Below are 22,219 nucleotides of genomic sequence, written 5' to 3'. Positions count from 1 at the left end.
CGGAACCTCTCCTGTCCCCATTGATGATTGAAAGATCGCCAGAGGCTCATCAATCTCCTCCTTCGCCTCCCACAGTAGCCTGGGGTACATCTCATCCAGTCCCGGCGACTTATCCAACTTGATGCTTTCCAAAAGCTCCAGCACATCTTCCTTCTTAATATCTACATACTCAAGCTTTTCAGTCTGCTGCAAGTCTGCACTACAATCACCAAGATCCTTTTCCATAGTGAATACTGAAGTAAAGTATTCATTAAGTATCTCTGCTATCTCCTCCGGTTCCATGCACACTTTCCCACTGTCACTCTTGATAGGTCCTATTCTTTCACGTCTTATCCTCTTGCTCTTCACGTACTTGTAGAATGTCTTGGGGTTTTCCTTAATCCTGCCTGCCAAGGCCCTCTCATGGCCCCTTCTGGCTCTCCTAATTTCCTTTTTAAACTCCTTCCTGTTAGCCTTATAATCTTCTAGCTCTCTGAACCTTTTGTAAGTTTTCCTTTCCTTATTGACTAGATTTATTACAGCCTTTGTACATCACAGTTCCTGTACACTACCATAACTTCCCTGTCTCATTTGAGCGTACCTATGCAGAACTCCACACAAATATCCTCTGAACATCCCTTGGCTATAATAGTACTATGCTAACTGTTACTCTGCCATGCTGCCCTTCTGAAGAAGAAAACTTTTGTTGTAATATTCTTTATATTAAAGCTAGCCATTTGGCCCAGGTCACTTTCAAAAGAAGCAACCTAATTAGTCATATTTCCACTTTTGTCCCTTTACCTTGTAACTCATTCACGAATGAATTCCTCTTTGACTCTTTTTGCCATGAGGCTACACCAAATGGTAACGAACAGTAGTCAATTAACCTACCAACACATCTTTAGGATATGGGGCCAACCACAGGAGACTAAGGAAACCCAGGTGGTCAATGAGAGAAGGTACAAATGCTGGTTAAGTCAGAATGTGAAAAAAGCTATCCTCCTTATGTCTAGGCCATCTGTTATCAGAAAAATAAACCGGGACTGATGGAGCTTGGAGCTGGGAGGCAGCGGCATACATCTTCAAAATAACACAAGAAAAAAATAAGTACAACCAGTATCAATTCCTTATACTGTAACTTCCTTCAATAACAGGGCTCATTCACAATGCAAGATCATAACACAAAAGAAAAAAAAAATTCTTTAGCTCATTTTGCTCAAGGTCTTCTAATTTTGTAGTCTTTTTCTTAGAGAAAAAAATAGGAGCAGGAAAAGGTCAAATAGCTCATTAAATCTGTTCAAGCATACAGCAAGATGATGGTCGAACACCTCTATTAACACACTACTCTTTTGCTATATACAAGAGATTTTAAATGGATGTTTCTATCATTAGCAGGATGGAAAGCTCTGAGAGTCTCTACTTGTGCTATCTTTGATCCTTCAAGCAGCAAGGGCAGCCAGCAGTGTCAGAATATCACTATATTATTAACTCATGTGAAGTGATTCTTCTGAAAATCCCATGTTTTCTCTTAACGTGGAAAATATCCCACAATAACAAGATATTGAAAGTAATTCTCCTCTAAATGGTGTTCATTAAAGGCTCAACCATCTGTGAAAGCTCATAAGCTCACACTGTAGAGGAGTGGGCCTCAACAGAATGAAGATCTTCATATGAAACAGGAGTAAGAAATGAGACTTAATTTAAGACTCACAGAATCAGGCCATTTGGCCCAACGCTTCCACTCCAAGCTGTGGGCACCCTTCTGTTTTGATCCCAGGGCAACAAACACAAAATACTGAGGAACTCCGCAAGTCAGGCAGTATCTATGGAGGGGAATAAACATCTCGGGCTGAAATGTCAACTGTTTATTTCCCTCCATTGATACTACCTGATTTTCAGAGTTCCTCCAGCATTTTGCATGTTGCTCAAGATTTTCAGCATCAGCAGAATCTCCTGTATTTATATTTTGATCCTGTCCCATTTTCTAGGCCTAGGCAATTCAAATTTTTGTTTAGACACGTGGTAAATGCTGTCCATGACCTGAATTTAACCACCTTTAGTCCGTGCATTCCAAGTATTTAGCACTCACTAGGTGAAATAGTCCCCCTTATATCCCCTCTAAGGTTACGTCCACACTACGCCAGATAATTTTGAAAACACTGGTTTTGAGTAAAAACGACAGGCATCCACACTAAGCATTTTTCAAAAAATCTCTGTCCCCATTAAACGGATATTTGGGTGAATCTCCTCCTACTGGGCATGCGCAGAGCACACAGAAAACAAACGAAGAGGAAACGGTATACTTGGTGCGCATTTGTCCAGTTACAGAGTAGACAAACTTTAAAGGAATTGCTCTTGGCTCTCGCGCAGCAGGACTTAAGACTAAAAAAAAACAAATACTGGAGCGTATGGAGGCAACCGACAGAGAGTTCATGGACAGTATGAGCCGGCTGATGACGAACATTGAAAAACTGACGAACTCTGTTGCATTCATAAAGCACCTTGTTAAATGTATCAGTGTCTGCATCAGTGTTACCTTGTATTTCCATACAATGTTACATTAGGCTGTTACACATCTATTGTCAGAGAAGTACTTGCATAAATAGGTAAGCCACCTTGGTTCTTGGTTCTTGGTTCCTAATCCTCCAAAATATTCCGCATAAAATTTAAACTGGAGGTGGCGGAGGGTGTTTTCTGTCCCTACCTTCATATAAGCAAGGACAGAAAACAGGGCAAAGTGAGTATACTTATTTATTCAGTAAGCTATGCATTGAAGTATTTGGTGAGTACATTTCTAACTCTTCTGGCTTCAGTCTCGTTGCCGTCTGTTCTGAAATTGTTAGGTTCTGCGAAGCACAGAATCAAATATTGCTGTGATGATTGTACGCTCTAGTATCAATTGTTTGGCGACAATAAAGTAATAATAATAATAAGAAGAAAACAATGAAATGCCGCGCTGCCGCCATCTGTCGTGGCACGTCATGACAGTAGTTTTAAAAAGCTCTGCTTACCACGTCCACACTGTTTTCAGATTTATTCACCCTGGAGACCGTTTCTGAAAATCTCCATTTTCAGGGGATGAAAACGCCATTTTAGTGTGGACAGAGGGTCAAAACAAAGAAAAAACTTCGTTTTCAAAATTATCCGGCATAATGTAGCCCCAATCTCTTCCCGCATTACTTAAACATGTTCTTCTGCTTAATTTACATCTGATAATGGGAAACAGCTCCTGCAGTTTACCCCATCAACATCTCTCATTAATTTTATACATCTCAATCAATTTGGAGGCCTGCAGGCAGCCTGTCCTGGTGTTGGAGACCTATCTGTGTGTATGAGTGGCTGGTTGGGAGGGAGAAAAGGGGCTTGTTTTGCTGCTGTTGTTGTTGCTGTGTGTTGTACTGAACATTGTGGGCATGCTATGTTGACTTCGAAGACGCTAGTGGGCTGGCCCAGCATAACCTCAAGTTGTGTTTGTTGTTAACTCAAACAACACATTTCACTAAATGTCTCAATCTATGTGTGATAGATAAATGAATCTGAATGTTCAACCTCCTTCGCTCCAGGCAGAAAAGATCTAAACTCTCCAGTCTCTCCTCATAATTGAACTGAATTATGGAGTGAAGTGTGTTCTGTTTGTTCAGAGATTCCAAATAATCTTCAACCCATTGATCAAAAACTTCAGAGGTTCAGTAACTTTACATTCCTGGGCATCACTAACTCAGAAGACCTGTCCTGGACCCACCATATAAACGTAACTGCAAAGAAAGCACGACAATGACTCTACTTCCTTAGGAGTCTGCGGAGATTCAGCATGACAATAAAAACTTCTAACAAACTTCTATAGATGTGTAGTGGGAAGTGTATTGTCTGGCTGCATTATGGCCTGGTATAGAAACACCAATGCCTTTGAAAGGAAAATCCTACAAAAGGTAGTGGATTCAGCCCAGTCCATCAAGGGTAAAGCCCTCCCAACCATTGAGCATATCTAAATGAAACGCTGTCACAGCAAAGCAGCATTCATCATCAAAGATCCTCACAACCCGGGCCATCAGATAAAAGGTACAAATGCCTCAGGACTTGCACCACCAGGTTAAAGTACAGATACTACTCCTCTTGAACAAAAGAGGATAACTACACTCATCTAATGAGATGTTCTCACAACCAGTGATCTCACTTTAAGGACTCTTTATCTTGTTCTTTCATGCTCTCGTTATTTATCGCTGTTTATTCATATTTGCATTTGCACAGTTTGCTGCTTTCTATGCTCTTGTTCTTTCATTGATCCTGTTTACAGTTACTATTCTATAGATTTACTGAGTATGCCCGCTAGAAAAAGAATCTCAATGTTGTATGTGGTAACATGTATGTACCCTGATAATAAATTTTACTTTGAACTTTGATTAGAGGATTTATTAAGACTATAAAATTTAGCTGAGCATTTAATTCTTTGATCATGCTGAGCAACGATCAAATACTACACTGGTTGGCAAATATTCACGGTACAGGAAAATACAATTAATTAATTAGAATTCAGTATAATATTAAGTAAAAGCTCATTCTAATTCAATTAGTTTTAGGTTTACAAAATAACTTGTGTTACTGAGTAGGCTTGGACATAGAGACAGGTTTTCTGGCAGATGAAGTTTCCTCAACTTGCTAAAGCAGTACAAAGTAGAAACTAATTAAGAAAAGCTACTAAAATGTATGGGATACAGAACCGTTTGAACAAACTTCTTTCCCTGCTTAACAACCGATTTTTAAAATGTTCTGCACCAGTTTGTCTAAATTTACTTGTATCGATGGATCACTGCAAATTACCAGCTGGAGTTGGCAACTGTTGAGATGATCTTTGTGCATCGGGTGATGATTACCCAGAATTTTTCCACACAAGAGTCTACAAAACTAGCAAATGACTCATAAAACCAATAGAGCAGCAAAGAGAAATTTCCACTCTTAAAAGAATGGTTAGAACATGCAGCTCAGCATCACACAACATAGAGGAAGCAGAACAGTTGTTTGCTCTGAAAAGAAACTAACTAAAAGGAGTACAAAAGTGGGGGGGGGGAGAAAGAAAAGCATGAAGTCGAAGATGGTATAAGGTAGTGGGAACGTACACAAGAACGCAAGAAACTTCCTGGATGACATAATGACTAGCAAAGATTAACTGACCAAAATATCCTTCTGCTTCAAATATCTCATGTATGTAAACTTGGTGACCACTTTATTAGGTACCTCCTGCATCCATCCACTTCAAGGTTTGACATGCTGTGCATTCAGAGATGCTCTTCTACACACCACTATTGTAACATGTGGTTATTTGATTTATTTGTCACCTTTCTGTCAGCTTGAACCAGTCTGGCCGTTCTCCTCTGACCTCTCTCATTAACAAGGCAGTTTCACCCGCAGAATTGCCACACACTGGATTTTTTTTTTCATTTTTCGCACCATTCTTTGTAAACTCTCTATAGATGTACATGAAAATCCCAGGAGTTCCGCAGTTTCTGAGATACTCAAACCACCCCATTTGACACCAACAATCATTCCACGGTCAAAGTCACTTAGATCACATTTTTCCCTATTCTGAACAACAACCGAACCTCTTGACTATGTCTGCATGCTTTTATGTGTTGAGTTGCTGCCACACGATTGGCTGATTAGGTATCTGCATTAACAAGCAAGTGTACAGGTGTATACCTAATAAAGTGGCCTCTGATTGTATATACAACACAATTCAAAAGCTATTGGCTCAAGTATAAAGGAAATTACTAAGATTTAAGTTAAGAACCACAGCAAGTCAGAATTTTATACTGAAAGAAATGTAATTGTCACTAAATTTGAATGAACTGGCTTACATAGTCCAGGCTTCTCAGTAGCATAATAACTATTTCATAGTGTTATTTAGAGCAAAAACTCTTGCAGGTTTTCTCAAAGAACAATGAAGAAATGACCATTTAGTATTTTTTGGTGAAAATCTGAAACAAAAATAGAAACTACATGGAGGAATCAGCAGATCAGGCAGCAACTGTGAAGAGGGAAACAGTTAAGATTTTAGGTCAACAAACTTAAACCAAAATTGGGTAAAGTAATAAAATTAAGAGACAGTGTGATTAATGTAGTAGTTAGCATGGTTCTTTGCCATGCCGGTGACTATCAATTACATCACTGCCTGTAAAAAGTTTGAACCTTCTCCTTGTGACTGCGTAGGTTTCTTCCAGGTGCTCCAGTTTCCTCTCACATTCTGAAGACCAAAATACCTTTCTGCTTCAAATATCTCATGTATACAAGTCCAACATGTGGAGGCTTTGGAGAGGGTGCAAAAGAGGTTTACCAGAATGCTGCTTGGATTAGAGGGTACATGCCAGGAGTTTGGCAAACTTCAGCTGTTTGCTCTGGAATGGTGGAGGTAGAGGGAAGACCTGATGGAAGTTTAAGAATATGAAATTCATAGACATTTTCCCAGTGATCAAATGTCTAATATGAGAGGGGATGCATTCAAATTGAGAAGGATGTTAAAGAGAGATGTGCGGATCAAGTACTTTTTAATGCACATAAAAGTGGTGGGATCAGGGTGGTTGTGGAGGCAAATACAATAGATAGGCACATGAATGTGCAGAAAATGGAGGGATATGGACACTAGGTACGCAGAAAGAATAAGCTTAGTTAGGCACTCAATGACATGTTTAATTAGTTCAGAACATCTTGGGCTAAAGGAGCTGTTTCTGTGCAGTAAAGTTCTAAGAGGCAAAAGTACCATATCAAGGCTTGATTCATGTAGAATTTGGGTTTTTATCAGGGGTTCCCAACCTTTTTTATGCCATGGACCAATACCATTCAGCAAGGGATCTGTAGCCCCAAGTCGGGAACCCCTGCTTTATATATTCTTTGCTGTTTGTTTTATTCAATGATGGTCTAACCATCATGGAATAAAAAAAATAAAGAAACCTTAAAGCAGTTATTGAAAATCACTAATGGTGAGGAATCACTTTTTAAATTACTAAGCACCCAGGAGTACACTGACTTCCTCAACAATCAGCCTCCCCCAGAAAGCTTTTTACACGGTCTAATGATCAGTCATTCCGTCCACTGCCCCAGTCTCTGATGGATACTGTTTATCTGAATTCCCAAAACACAGATCAATTTGGACTGGGTGGATCACATTCAGGCTCATATCTTTTTCTTCTGGACTTTACTAACATCCTCATGCCATGGGTAAACAAAGTCAAGAAGTGGGCAAAAATTTAAATTCCACACAGCTGATGATACGGATGGGAAAAAAGTCCATTTCCCACAGAAGCCCAGAGGACAATTTTGTTAAATTGCCAAAAATTCAAGCCCTACATACACTGAAGTTCAGGCGTGGCTCAACCATGGCTTTGTTCAGCTGTAAAGAGTACTAAAACCAGTCCCCTTTATAACTTAAATAGAAAGGCGAACAATCTGATTGGTGTTTCAATTTTTTTGACATGTTATATGTACATGATTTGCAAATCATGAATAAATTGCCTCATAATAACTAGCAAGGATATTTTTCTGCTACCACTGTTGAAAGCATGGTCTGGAAACTCGTTGAGTCATGCAAGATAAGAAACTAGATCCAGAAGAATGCAGGTAAAGTTAACACTGGTCTTGCAGAGGTGAGGTTAGAATCAGGAGAAATGATAATGAAATACTTAGACCACAAGACATGGGAACAGAATTAGGCTATTCTGCCCATGGACTCTGCTCTGCTAACACATAAACAAACATTATGTATTTGGCATCAAAACAGAAAACACAATAAACACACCATAAAAATGGTCAATCAAAGCACTGGCTAATTGCAAGGCGGGAAGTATAAGTTCTCATAAATAGAGAATTGATCAGAAGTCAAGAGATTTATTATTTTTAGGCTGGGAAGTTGTTAGTAGTGGGGAGTGTTTACGTGAGGAGCAGTGCAGAGGTATCAGCTATTTACATCATATTATTAGCTTCCAAGGATAGAATCAAACCTGGGAAGGTAAGTGAACACAGAGACTACATACTGTACATGTATTAAGCAGGCAAGTAAAAAGAACACAGATGATGTGTAACGTGGATAAATCTAAGACACAATAGACAGAATTTGATTCCCAATACGCCATCCAGTGCCTGACTAAACCCAGTCCCCCAGCCCTTTTTTTCTTTGGCCATAGATGAAATGCTGAAAGCACCAGGTAAGCAACTCAATAATCGTGATGTCTCTCTCGAGAAGCCAGGGCACAAAGACCACCACTTTGTGGAAGACTCATACAGCAAGATGAATCTCAAAGAGGATCCAGCATGTTTTTGCACGCTACAAAAAGACAGTATAAATGGTTAAATGGACTATATCTGTTTACTCTTATTTAAATTATAGCACTTTCTCCCAATCTGTGACATGGAAAGTTTCCAAGTTTAGTCCGACTGAAGGCGTTGCAAAGAGTGTGGAAATCTAAAGTAAATTCTGTGCTCCTCAAGGAAATCTGAATGCCCAGAGAACATTGTTCAGTTTTGATATTAAAAATCAAGATACTGTTCATCAAGAATTCCAAATAGCGTGCAAAATAGCAAATTAATAGTGTAGATTGTGTGTTGTTCATTGACATTTTTAAGACAAAGATGCATTCAAATTAAAACAAGTTATTTGAAAATAAAATCACACTGCATATTGTTCAAACCCCACTGACACGATGTAGGATGCTCATCATTCAAACTAAAAGAATCTATTAACTAACTTTTATTTACCTTTCCACTGGTTTTAGGAAATAAATAGTGCATCCGAGGATCCAGTCCTGGCACAAAGTGAATATAATGACGTTTAAAGAAACCCACAAAGGGAAAAAAAGACCCCTCAAACTAATTTCTGTAAGCCAAAGAATGTTGAGATGGGGAAAAACAGCACCACACAGAAGAGATCTGTGAAGTAAAATTGGCAGCAACAATGCCAGAATGATTTGATATTGAAACCTCTGGCAGCTTCAGGCACAAGATTGTCAATTTATATAAAAAATACCAATGTGCAGTATTCCCTTGGTACATTTCACCGACATCAGTGTTTCAGGCATGAGAAGTGGGGGTATAGATTCCCGGTAGTCCATTGTACAAGAAATAAAGTCAATTGATTCTGAAAACCAAGTCTATTTAAAGAGCAGAGAAAACAAAAATCTCAATAAAAGCACAGTGTTTCTCTAAACAGATACAATGGAGAACAGCTACATATAAATTACCTGCATAAAATCTCAATCACTTTTCGCAGAGTAGACGTCACGCTTGAATGTCAACCTTGCCCACTCTGCCAAGCTATTACATTGCTCTAATACAACTTTTTCAACAACAAGGAAATTACCAGACAAGAAAAAGAATCAATGAAAGATCACACCAACAGGCCAGACAACCGGTGTGCAAAAGATAACAAGCTGTGCGAGTACAAAAATAAACAAACAAAAAGGAAATAATGATAAAATTAAATAATAAACAATATATATCGAGAACGTGAGATGAAGAGTGCTTGAAAGTGAGTCAATAGGTTGTGGGAACAGTTCAGTGATGGGGTGAGTGCAGTGGAGTGAAGTTATCCCCTCTGGTTCAAGAACCTGATGGTCGAGCAGTAATAACTGTTCCTGAACCTGGTGGTGGGAGTCCTAAGGCTCCTGTACCTTCTTCCTGATGGCAGCAATGAGAAGAGAGCATGACCTAGGTGGTGGGGTTCCTAATGATGGATGCTGCTTTGTGCTCAATGTTGGGGAGGACTTTACCAGTGTTGGACTGGGCCATATCCACTATTTTTTGTAGGCTTTTCCGTTCAAGAGCATTGGTGTTCCCATAAAAGGCTGTGATGCAGCCAGTCAATATACTCTCCACCCATCTACTGAGTTTGTCAAAGTTTTAGATGTCATGCCGAATCTTCTCAGACTTTTAAGGAATTAGAGGTGCTGCCATGCTTTCTTCCATTTGCACTTACGTGCTGGGCTCAGGATGGATCCTCTGAAGTGATAACACTGAGGAATTTAAGGGGCTGACCCTCTCTAGCTCTGATACGCCGATGATGACTGGCTCATGGAACTCTGGCTTCCCCCTCCTGAAGTCAATAATCAGCTCCTTGGTCTTGCTGACATTGAGTAAGAGGTTGGTGCTCTGACACCACTCAGCCAGATTTTCAATATCCTTCCTATATGCTGATTCATTGCCATCTTTGATTCGGCCAACAATAGTGGTGTTGTCAGTGAACTTAAATACGGCACTGGAGCTATGCTCAGCCACAGTCATAATTGCAAAGTGCTTACTCAAGAGGCTGCCTAAATGCATTTCAAATGACAATGATACTGCCTTCTGTTTGAAGAATCAGAAATGCACTTTAGTAGATTATGATGAAAGGTCACTAATCCAAAACATTAATGACTTTATTCTCCACATTTGCTGCTTGACCTGCAGAGCATTTCCGGCAATTTGTGTTTGTATTTCTAGCACCTGTACCATTTTGCTTTTGTCACATTAAATATATAAAAATATTTTAAATGCTTCTACCCACCAGTGGTTCAACAACTACATTTACTTACCTACAAAACTTTGCTTTTTACTTTCCCAAAGTGGTGCCGCCCGAACGCCATTTGCCACCAAAGCAAAGAAGGCTTTCTTCACCTGAAGAAATAAATAAGTTATTAAAGATGCAGAACACCATATCAAGCAGATAATGTGACTTACAGAACTAAACAAGGCAGGTCAAAGATTAGAGTGAAAATGAAATCCAGCAGACAGGAACATGAAGTAAAGTGAAGGTGTAATAACTATCAGCAGTTAAAATTCAATGCTTACAGAACAATCTAAACAAGAGTCCAGTCATTTTGCTCAGTCTCGCCTTCCTAGGACAATGGGGGTAAATAATAAATTAGATAATTACCATCTGGGCTTCGGGATAAATATCTGTACTTTGCTACTGAGCTTTGTACATATTTGGCTCTTAGTGAGATGATGTTATGCTGTACTGACTGGAATATTCACACCCTTTTTAACTTTTCAAAATGGCTTCATTTTACCCATCCACTCATGGTCATTTCTGTTTTCTACAAATCTCTCAGATTCCAGTCCCATATCCTCACTCATGAATGATGTGTATTTTAAAATCAATTACAGTGTGAAGAAATGGACATGTGACCTCACAATATACCTTATCATAGCCTTGCACCTTTTGTCTACCTGTGCTGCACTCTCTCTGTAACTGTAACACTTTATTATCTTACTTTGTACTACCTCAATGCACTGCTATCATTAATTCATCTGTAGGAACAGTATGCAAATTTTTCCACCATACATGAGACAATAATAAACCAATTTACCAATTCCTTTGTCACTTTCTACTTCTGTGCATTATAATTAGTTTTAAAGATTTTACCTAGACATCACTACACTATGCTCTACTGCTCTAATGTTCTATTCAATGAAATTACATTGGTAAACATTCAAATACTTTGATTATACAGCTCACTTACAAAAATTCTAATCCCTGACGCTTGTGGGATTCTGTTCAATAACTCCTTAACTGGATTACATTTATTTCAAGTACTCCAACTTCCCAATTACATTACAGTTTGCTCAATGTCCTTAATCACTGTAGCTTTATACACAATAAATTTTTGTACATGCAATGTTGTCAATATCTTTCCAAATGTTCATATAAATTGCTGCTAGGAATCTAGTCTGTTAGACCATAAGACATAGACATGGGAGCAGAATTAGGCCATTCAGCCCATCAAGTCCGCTCCACCATTCCATCATGGCTAATTTAATTCCATTCTGAATTCCATTCTTCTGCCTTCTCCCTGTAACCTTTGACACCCTTACTAATCAAGAACCCATTTACCTCTGTTTTAAATATACCCAATAACTTGGCCTCTGCAGCCCTCTATAACAATGAATGCCATTGATTCATCAGCCTCTGGCTAAAGAAATTCCTTCCAATCTGTGTTGGCTCCATAGCTATTGAAAAGTTTTTGTGTAATCTAGCAAATACCATCAACGTGACACTTTGTTTGTTTCACGCAGTGATATTTGAGTGTTGAAAGAGCAATTATGAATTGTCAATTTGTAACTTCAATAGTTATTTATCTACTGATCTCAGTACTGCCCAATGATCATTTCCTAGAGTTCTTTGCTAACCTCTGATCTAAAACTTTAAATCTCTTGGACCTTCACTAATTAGAACAGCTGCCCTTACTTATTGTATCTAAAGTAGTCACAATCTACTTCTATTTATGCTTTATTAATGTTTCCCCAATGTTGAATGATATTAGATCAGGGGTTCCCAACCTTGGTTAATGGTAAAGCTCCATGGAATAAAAACAGGTTGGTTTAGATGAATGTTATGCACTGTGTCAAACCATCTTGCTGTGCCCATCTCAGAAAGGATTTCTGCACCTCCTAAAAGCCTTCTAAACACACTGCAACACGTCATCCAGAATTTACAACTGCACCTTTTCCATATACTCATAAACAACTCATTCTTCACCAAAAAGTTTTATCTTGAGGAACCCAATGTACTGGAGGCATTTTACTCAAGAATGCGCATAACTTGAAAAATTACAATTTACATACAAAATGCAAATTAAACCATTTGATGTGTGCTTCAGTAGAATATGCAGTTTTACTTACAACCCCTGCCCTTTTGGCAAGTTTCTCTCTAGTCCAGACATCATCCCAAATCAAAAACCAGCAACTAATAAAGATTAATGCATACAAGATGCTGGAAGAACTCAGCAGGTCAGGCAGCATCTATGGAGGGAAACAAACAGCCAACGTTTCTGGCTGGAACCCTTCAGAGAAGGGAGGGGGAAGAAGCAATAATAAGAAGGTGCGGAGGGGAAGTAGGACAGCTAGAAGGCAATAGGTGAAGCCAGGTGGGTGGGGAAGAGGAGTGAAGTGAAAAAACTGGAAGGTGATAGGTAGAAAAGCTAAAGGGCTGATAATAAAGAAAACTAATGAAAATTTCTCCAAAACAACATGTAGCACTGGCCTCACACTCCTTCACTGGAGCAGGACGTGCTTTAGCTGCTTAAGGTCTAAATTCTGAAGTGCTGCTCTAAATGTGTCATCTTTTAATTTTTGCTCCTCCTTCTAAGATGTATTTTTAAAAATCCGGCTCTTTCATCTGCTTTACTTTCTCCTTGTGTGACTCAGTTTTAATTATTTGCTTGGCAGTGTTTCTATGAAGCACCTTATTACACTTTAAAATCAAAGGCACAATATAAATACAGGTTGTTGCTGTTATTGCTACTAATGAACCTGCTTTGATGTTTGGAGTTTGCAATAATGGTAACTGGTACATTATAATGATAGCCATTACAGATTCAGCTCACATCCTAAGATTCTGGCATTTATTATTGGAACCTTATTAAAACAATCTCACTGAAGTAAAGATACTTCAACAACAGTCAACAATGCCAGTGAGGTCCAATATACCGAACATGACAACACAATTGCATAAACTCTCAAAATTAATTTAAAAAACTTACTTGCAATGAAGTATCAAATACAACAAGCTTTGAACTGGTGGGAACAATGTCATAGCACTTGTGGGATTTCATAAATCTCATATAAATATCACTGTCAGACTCTTCAGCTGTTAAAGAAAAAGGAGAACAAAGGTTAGAGCAAGAGATTGAACTTCATTCAGAAGCTACACATCACTACCAGCTGATGAGAACACCAAGTATTAGTGCTTGTTCTCTGCTCAACACAAAATCAAATTGGTTTCAAACACACTTCTTTCCTACCCACTGGAAATAGAATGATTTTCATATTCTGCTTTAATCCTACACTGAAAATGCTGGGTTTTGCACATTCTAGCATACATTTAATCAGTTATCATGACCTGGTCTGATTTCTCCGGTAGATACTAGACATAATGAAGAATTTAGAAGATTGAGGGGGGATCTTACTGAAACGTATAAAATCCTAAAGGGATTGGACAGGCTAGATACAGGAAGATCGTTCCCGATGTTGGGGAAGTCCAGAACGCGGGGTCACAGTTTGAGGATAAAGGGGAAGCCTTTTAGAACCGAGATTAGGAAAAACTTCTTCACACAGAGAGTGGTGAATCTGTGGAATTCTCTGCCACAGGAAACAGTTGAGGCCAGTTCATTGGCTGTATTTAAGAGGGAGTTAGATACAGCCCTTGTGGCTAAAGGGATCAGGGGGTATGGAGAGAAGGCAGGTACAGGGTTCTGAGTTGGATGATCAGCCATGATCATACTGAATGGCGGTGCAGGCTCGAAGGGCCAAATGGCCTACTCCTGCACCTATTTTCTATCTTTCTATAATGGAAATCCTACAGAATAGCAATGGAGTTTGGGTGCTTTTAACCAATATTTACATCTCAACCAACTAACAAACAGGTTAGATGGTCATTTTCTGTGTGCAAGTTGGCTTCCATACGTTTCACATAAAAAATATTTTAATAAATCCAAGGGTTTTGGAATAGCTCAAGGTCATGGACAAACATCTCCTTTCGATATTTAAACTTTAACCAAAATCAGTTCATACCACCGCTGTTGATGGGACCTTACTGTGCATTATTGTCTATCATGTTTTGTCTGCGTATTGTTGGCAACAAAATAGTTGTGGATGTTCAGAGAATGCAGAAGTCATCATTACAAATAGCTTCAGAGGAAAATTGCGAAACGTTCTAGGTTTTTTTTAAAACAGGGATAGGGAAACTGCGTGGAATTTATTTAAGGGCACCATTAAATTTCGCCATGAGAATGTCATCAACTGCAGATCTGTTAATAAACTAAAAACAATGTGATTTTTGGGGAATTCTACTAAAGGACATTAAAACTAAGCGAAGAAATTATAGTAAATTGAACTACTATTAAGGGGGATTTCTCACATTACAAGAGTTAGTTAAGGGAATAAATAATGGAAATGTCTATGTAGAAATAGACCTTTTCATGGTGGAACGGTCCAAAATACAGGGACACAACCTAATTGGAAAGAAAATTAGGATAGAAAGCAGGGTATGATTGAAAAATGTCAACATCAGGAAAAACACAAGAGAAAATCTGCTGATGCTGGAAATCTGAACAACACACACAAAATGCTGGAGGAATTCAGCAGGACAGGCAGCATCTATGGAAGAAGTACAGATGATGTTTCAGACTGAAACTTTTTCCAACATCAGGAGAGGGAGAAACAGAAGAACTTGAGAACAGAGAAATCATCTCAAATTATTGTCACAGCTCATGTAGAGTTTGTTATCACTGGACTGGCTGGCTGTGGTTTACTTCTGAATGTAATAACAATCCAATTCTAATTACACAAACAAGCTGCTGTCTTGGGATCAAGTAAGAGTGATTACTTGAATTGTTAAATTTAGATCACAGAAAGTTGGGCACCACGGTAATGTCGCGGTTAGCGCGACGCTATTACAGCTTGGGGTATTGGAGTTCAGAGTTCCTGTGAGCGTGTGGGCTCCCTCCCCCCCCCCCCCCAGCACTCCAGTTTCCTCCCATATTCCAAAGGCATACTAGTTAGTGGGTTAAGGTAATTGTAAATTGTCTTGTGATTTGGCTAGGGTTAAATAGGTGGGTTGCTGGTTAGTGCGGCTCATTAGGCCGCAAGGACCTGTTCTGCACTGTATCTCTGAAAAAAATTATCACACAGGAACTATGCAGTGCAACTTGTTCATTCTAGTTCAACCTTGTCTGTGACAAATATGTTTACAGCAAAAAGAACACTGATCCCAGTGCAGGGGCTCAGGGGAAAGGATTGCATTTTGCTTTAAAAAAGGCAGATTTGCCCATGGCAAGACTGAACATAGAACCCTGAGATTCATTTTCTTGCAGACATTCACAGTAAATACAAAAAACTAGATAAATAAATATCAAGAACATGAGATGACAAGTCCTTGAAAGTGAATCCATGAGCTGTGGGAAGAGTTCAGTGCTGGGGTGAGTGAGGTTAAGTGAAGTTATCTCCTCTGGTTCAAGAGCCTAACGGTCGAAGGGTAATAACTGTTCCTGAACCTGGTGATGCGTGCCCCAAGGCTCATGTAGCTCCTTCCTGATGACAGTAGGGAAAAGAGAGCATGGTCTGGCCAAGGAATTCTGGAATGGTTAAAACTTTCCCTGATGAACAGAGTAGTTTCAACAAATAATATGGATACCTTTCAGGAGAAAGTGGACAAGAGAAGCAAAGAAAAGGGTCTGCTGTTAAAATGGAAGCATACTCATATCAAGCATAAATACTGGCACAAAGTGGATGGACCAAGCAGCCAGATTTTGCGCTGAGAACTCCATACGTTGGCAGTTGCTCAATAAAGATAAGGCAAACAAGATCAGCATGACTCCTGTATCTGATGGAATCATGACATATCTTAGAACAACGATCTGGGATCTGACCTCAGTCCTCTTGCTCTTAATCTCGATGTGGGTCTTGACCTAAATCACCAACAATTCCTTCCCTTCAACCCCCACACACTGCTCAACCCATGAAGTTCCTCCAGCACACTGTTGCTGGGATCTAAACTTCTGCATCCAAAGAGGAAAATGAGCACAAAACATTTAAGCAAAGGCTGCACAAATTTAAAGGAAACTTTGAAAGGACAAATAAGTTGATGGGATACCTAGATGGGGTAGATAGCTGGTATCTTTTACCTCAGGTCGTAACGTTGAATATCAGATGGCACACATTTAAGGTAAATTCATAGGAGACATGCGGGGCAAGTTGTTATTTTTTGACACAGAGTGGCAGGTGCCTGGAACACACTGCCAGGGTGGTATTGGAAGCAAATATGACAGCGGTACTTAGGATCTCAGATAGACACAGGGAAAGGGCCAGTAACGTAATAAAGGATCCCACCAACCCTGCTCATGGACTGTTTGTTCCACTCCCATCAGTGAGGAGCCTATGTAGCATCCATGCCAAGACCACCACACTCAAAAACAGTTACTTTTCTCAAGCTGTCAGGCTGATCAACGCCTTCAACCTCCAACTTTATCATTTCCTACAGTCACCTTATGTACAGACAATCCTGTGCCACTTTATGGATATGCAATCAATCTATGTATACAAGCTATCTTTACTATTTATACTTAGTGTGTTTTCTTTCCATTATTATTTTCGTCGGCAGTTCAATAGGGCACAACTGCGCAAGCGTGTGAAAGTCAGACCATGAGACAGCAGAAGAGTTTAAAAGCGAGAAGATTGAGAAGGGTCGGTCATTTCTTCGGCAGTTGAACGGGGCATGACTGCATAAGCGTGTGAAAGTCGAACCGTGAGGCAGCAAGAGAGTTTAAAATCAAGAAGATTAACAGAGCGGGAGACGTTGTAGTGGGCGATGGAGTAGAGGGAGACAGAGTAGGAAGGCTTTGGCTCGAGAGGCTTCAGCGAGCAGAGGTTGAAGGACGAGCTTCACTCCAAGTGAGGTAAGGCTGGGTAAGTTCCTTTAATTAATCTAATTACCTTAGGAGTAGGTAATGGAGGCAGCAGTTAGGGCAGTTGAGTGCTCCGTTTGCAGTATGTGGGAAGACAGGGCGAGCGCAATCGTCCCTGATGACTACATCTGTAAAAGGTGCATCCAGCTGCAGCTCCTGACAAACTGAGTTAGGGAACTGGAGCTGGAGCTGGATGAACTTCGGATCATTCGGGAGGCAGAGGCAGAAATAGAGAGGAGTTAAAGGGAGGTAGACACCCCTAAGAGTCAGGAGACAGGTAGCTGGGTGACTGTCAGGAGAGGGAAGGGGAATAGACAGAATGAGCAGAGCACCCCTGTGGCCGTTCCCACCAATAATATGTATATAATTTTGGATACGGTTGATGGGGATGACCTACCAGGGACAAGTTGCAGTGGTTACGTCTCTGGCACCGAGACGGGACTCTCAGCTCAGAAGGGAAGGAGGGAAAAGAGGAGAGCAGTAGTGATAGGGGATTCGATAGTTAGGGGGACAGATAAGAGGTTCTCTGGAAAAGATCAAGAATCCCAGATGGTCTGTTGCCTCCCTGGTGCCAAGGTCCACGATATCTCGGATCGAGCTGTCAGTATTCTCAAGAGGGAGGGTGAGCAGCCAGATGTCGTGGTCCACGTAGGGACCAATGATGTGGGTAGAAAGAGTGAGGAGGTCCTGAAAGGTGAGTTTAGGGAGTTAGTTAAAGGACAGGACCTCCAGGATAGCAATCTCAGGATTGTTACCAATGCCATGTGCAGACGGGTTTAGAAATAGTAAGATAGCGCAGATCAATACGTGGCTGAAGACATGGTGCAGGAGGGAGGGCTTCAGATTTATAGATAATTGGGCAGTTTTCCAGGGAAGACTGGACCTGTTCCGCGGAGCGGGACGGTTTACATCTGAACTGGAGGGAGACAATATCTTTGCAGGTAAGTTTGCTAGAGAGGCTCCAGTGGAATTAAACTAGATACAAGGGGGGAGGGGAACCAGAGTGTAGGAACAGATGTAGGGGAGAAGGAAGAAAAAGAAGATAGTAAAGTTGTTTGCACCGTTAGTGATAAACAGAGAGAGTAAGAGGTGGAAAAATTCTTAAATGCATTTATTTTAATGCTAGGAGCATTATAAGAAAGGTGGATGAGCTTAGAGCATGGATTGATACCTGGAAGTATGATGTGGTAGCTATTAGTAAAACATGGTTGCAAGAGGGGTGTGATTGGCAACTAAATATTTCTGGATTTTGTTGCTTCAGGTGTGATAGAATCGGAGGGACAAGAGGGGGAGGTGTTGCATTGCTTGTCAAAGAAAATATTACAGTGGTGCTTTGGCAGGATAGATTAAAGGGCTCGTCTAGGGAGGCTATTTGGGTGGAATTGGGGAATGGGAAAGGTGTAGTAACACTTATAGGGGTGTATTCTAGACCACCTAATGAGGAGCGAGAATTGGAGGAGCAAATTTGTAAGGAGATAGCAGATATTTGTAGTAGACATAAGGTTGTGATTGTGGGAGATTTTAATTTTCCACACATAGACTGGGAAGCCCATACTGTAAAAGGGCTGGATGGTTTGGAGTTTGTAAAATGTGTGCAGGATAGTTTTTTGCAGCAATACATAGAGGTACCAACTAGAGAAAGGGCAGTGTTGGATCTCCTCTTAGGGAATGAGATAGGTCAGGTGACGGAGGTATGTGTTGCAGAGCACTTCGGGTCCAGTGATCACAGTGCCATTAGTTTCAATATAATTATGGAGAAGGATAGGTCTGGACCCAGGGTTGAGATTTTTGATTGGAGGAAGGCTAACTTTGAGGAGATGCGAAAGGATTCAGAAGGAGTAGATTGGGACAATTTGTTTTATGGGAAGGATGTAATAGAGAAATGGAGGTCATTTAAAGGTGAAATTTTGAGGGTACAGAATCTTTATGTTTCTGTTAGGTTGAAAGGAAAGGTTAAAAGTTTGAGAGAGCAATGGATTTCAAGGGATATTGGAAACTTGGTTCGGAAAAAGAGAGCTATCTACAATAAATATAGGCAGCATGGAGTTAATGAGGTGCTCAAGGAATATAAAGAATGTAAAAAGAATCTTAAGAAAGAAATTAGAAAAGTTAAAAGAAACTACGAAGTTGCTTTGGCAAGTAAGGTGAAAATAAATCCAAAGGGTTTCTACAGTTATATTAATAGCAAAAGGATAGTGAGGGATAAAATTGGTCCCTAAGAGAATCAAAGTGGACAGCTATGTGTGGAACCAAAAGAGATGGGGGAGATTTTGGACAATTTCTTTTCTTCGGTATTCACTAAGGAGAAGGATATTGAATTGTGTAAGGTGAGGGAAACAGGTAGGGAAGTTATGGAAACTATGATGATTAAAGAAGAGGAAGTACTGGAGCTTTTAAGGAATATAAAAGTGGATAAGTCTCCGGGTCCTGACAGGATATTCCATGGGACCTTGAGGGAAGTTAGAGTAGAAATAGCAGGGGCTCTGACAGAAATATTTCAAATGTCATCAGAAACGGGGATGGTGCCGGAGGATTGGTGTATTGCTCATGTTGTTCCATTCTTTAAAAAAGGTTCTATGAGTAAACCTAGCAATTATTGGCCTGTGAGTTTGACGTCAGTGGTGGGTAAACTGATGGAAAGTATTCTTAGAGATGATATATATAATTATCTGGATAGACAGGGTTTGATTAGGAACAGTCAACATGGATTTGTGCATGGAAGGTCATGTTTGACAAATCTTATTGAATTTTTTAATGAGGTTACTAGGAAAGTTGACGAGGGTAAAGCGGTGGATGTTGTCTATATGGACTTCAGTAAGGCTTTTGACAAGGTTCCACACGGAAGGTTAGTTAGGAAGGTTCAATCATTAGGTATTAATATTGAAGTAGTCAAATGGATTCAGCAGTGGCTGGATGGGAGACGCCAGAGAGTAGTGGTGGATAACTGTTTATCAGATTGGAGGCTGGTGACTAGTGGTGTGCCTCAGGGATCTGTACCGGGTCTAATGTTGTTTGTCATATACATTAATGATCTGGATGATGGTGTGGTAAATTGGATTAGTAAGTATGCAGATGATACTAAGATAGGTGGCGTTGTGGATAATGAAGTAGGTTTTCAAAGCTTGCAGAGATTTAGGCCAGTTAGAAGAGTGGGCTGAAAGATGGCAGATGGAGTTTAATGCTGATAAATGTGAGGTGCTACATTTTGGTAGGACTAATCAAAATAGGACATACATGGTAAATGGTAGGGCATTGAAGAATGCAGTGGCACAGAGGGATCGAGGAATAATGGTGCATAGTTCCCTGAAGGTGGGATCTCATGTGGATAGGGTGGTGAAGAAAGCTTTTGGTATGCTGGCTTTTATAAATCAGAGCATTGAGTATAGGAGTTGGGATGTAATGTTAAAATTGTGCAAGGCATTGGTAAGGCCAAATTTGGAGTATTGTGTACAGTTCTGGTCACTGAATTATATGAAAGATGTCAACAAATTAGAGAGAGTACAGAGAAGATTTACTAGAATGTTACCTGGGTTTCAGCACCTACGTTACAGAGAAAGGCTGAACAAGTTGGTCTCTATTCTTTGGAGCGCAGAAAGTTGAGGGGGGAACGATAGAGGTATTTAAAATTATGAGGGGGATAGTTAGAGTCGACGTGGATGGGCTTTTTCCATTGAGAGTAGGGGAGATTCAAACAAGAGGACATGAGTTAAGAGTTAGGGGGCAAAAGTTTAGGGGTAACATGAGGGGGAACTTCTTTACTCAGAGAGTGGTAGCTGTGTGGAATGAGCTTCCAGCAGAAGTGGTAGAGACAGGTTCGATATTGTCATGTAAAGTAAAATTGGATAGCTACATGGACAGGAAAGGAATGGAAGGTTATGGGCTGAGTGCAGGTTGGTAGGACTAGGTGAGAGTAAGCATTCGGCATAGACTAGAGGGGCGAGAGGGCCTGTTTCTATGCTGTAATTGTTATATGGTTATATGGCTATTGTGTTCTTTACCTTATTGCATTTTTTTGAGTTGCATTGGATCCAGAGTAACAATTTTTTTCTTTCTCCTTTACCCTTGTGTACTGGAAATGACACTAAATCATTTTGAACAAGAAAGTCTAGAGAATGAAGGGATAGGAACCTTGAGTAGGCAGAAGGGATTAGCTCAGTTAGACATTTAACTGGTTTTGTACTACATTGTAAGCCGAAGGGTTTTCTGTACTGCTCTACGTTCTCTCCAAATATTTCCTATTACAGCAAACCTGTCATAATGGACCACTTATCGCCAAAATGGCACAAATCAAAGGCCTGTGGATGAATTTGGGATCAAAGGTACAGATGGCAAGATACAGGGGATCCTGTATAGCAGTGGTCCGGACTGCAGACCGATACCGATCCGCGAAGCATGCAGGGGTGCAGCGGTAGCCAGGACGCACCCAGCACATCTTTAAGAAAAAAGCCAAAATAAACAAGCTAATTAATTAGGTGCCACCCAGCACGTAAATGTCGGCCCAGATCAGAGGCGATGTTCAGGACAATTCAGGAACAGGCACTGAAAAAAAAGTTTAATACTCAAAGCACCATTATGAAAGTTGCTGCTTTGAAATTACAAACTTAAATAGTCGATGCTTCAAAAGACTGGCATATATTACTTTGGTGAGGATCAGGGAGGACCAAAAGAACAGAAAATAAATTCCTCAGGTACACTTAATATGCTGTAACATATTAACTTCATTTGATAACAATCTAAACTTGCTTTTGAGCTAATTTCCAAAATCCTATTGTAAGTTACACCGTCTAGATTCCAAATCATTCCAAACCTGTTCTCTC

At 40.1% G+C, this 22,219-nt stretch overlaps 1 protein-coding gene across 3 annotated transcripts in view; it reads right to left on the bottom strand.

Moving 5' to 3' along the window:
- The window catches only part of prkag2a (protein kinase, AMP-activated, gamma 2 non-catalytic subunit a), a 508,879-nt gene that overhangs the window by 95,770 nt on the left and 390,890 nt on the right, over window positions 1-22,219 (bottom strand). For all 3 annotated transcript variants that reach the window (XM_072254087.1, XM_072254086.1, XM_072254089.1), the window contains 2 exons: window positions 13,482-13,588; window positions 10,533-10,614 (listed from right to left, as the gene is read on the bottom strand). In XM_072254087.1, the coding sequence (XP_072110188.1) occupies window positions 10,533-10,614; window positions 13,482-13,588 (189 nt within the window). The remainder of the gene's footprint in view (window positions 1-10,532; window positions 10,615-13,481; window positions 13,589-22,219) is intronic.

Source organism: Mobula birostris, chromosome 3 (assembly GCF_030028105.1).
Source record: "Mobula birostris isolate sMobBir1 chromosome 3, sMobBir1.hap1, whole genome shotgun sequence".
NCBI classification, from domain to species: domain Eukaryota; kingdom Metazoa; phylum Chordata; class Chondrichthyes; order Myliobatiformes; family Myliobatidae; genus Mobula; species Mobula birostris.
This window is presented reverse-complemented; position numbering and strand designations above follow the sequence as displayed.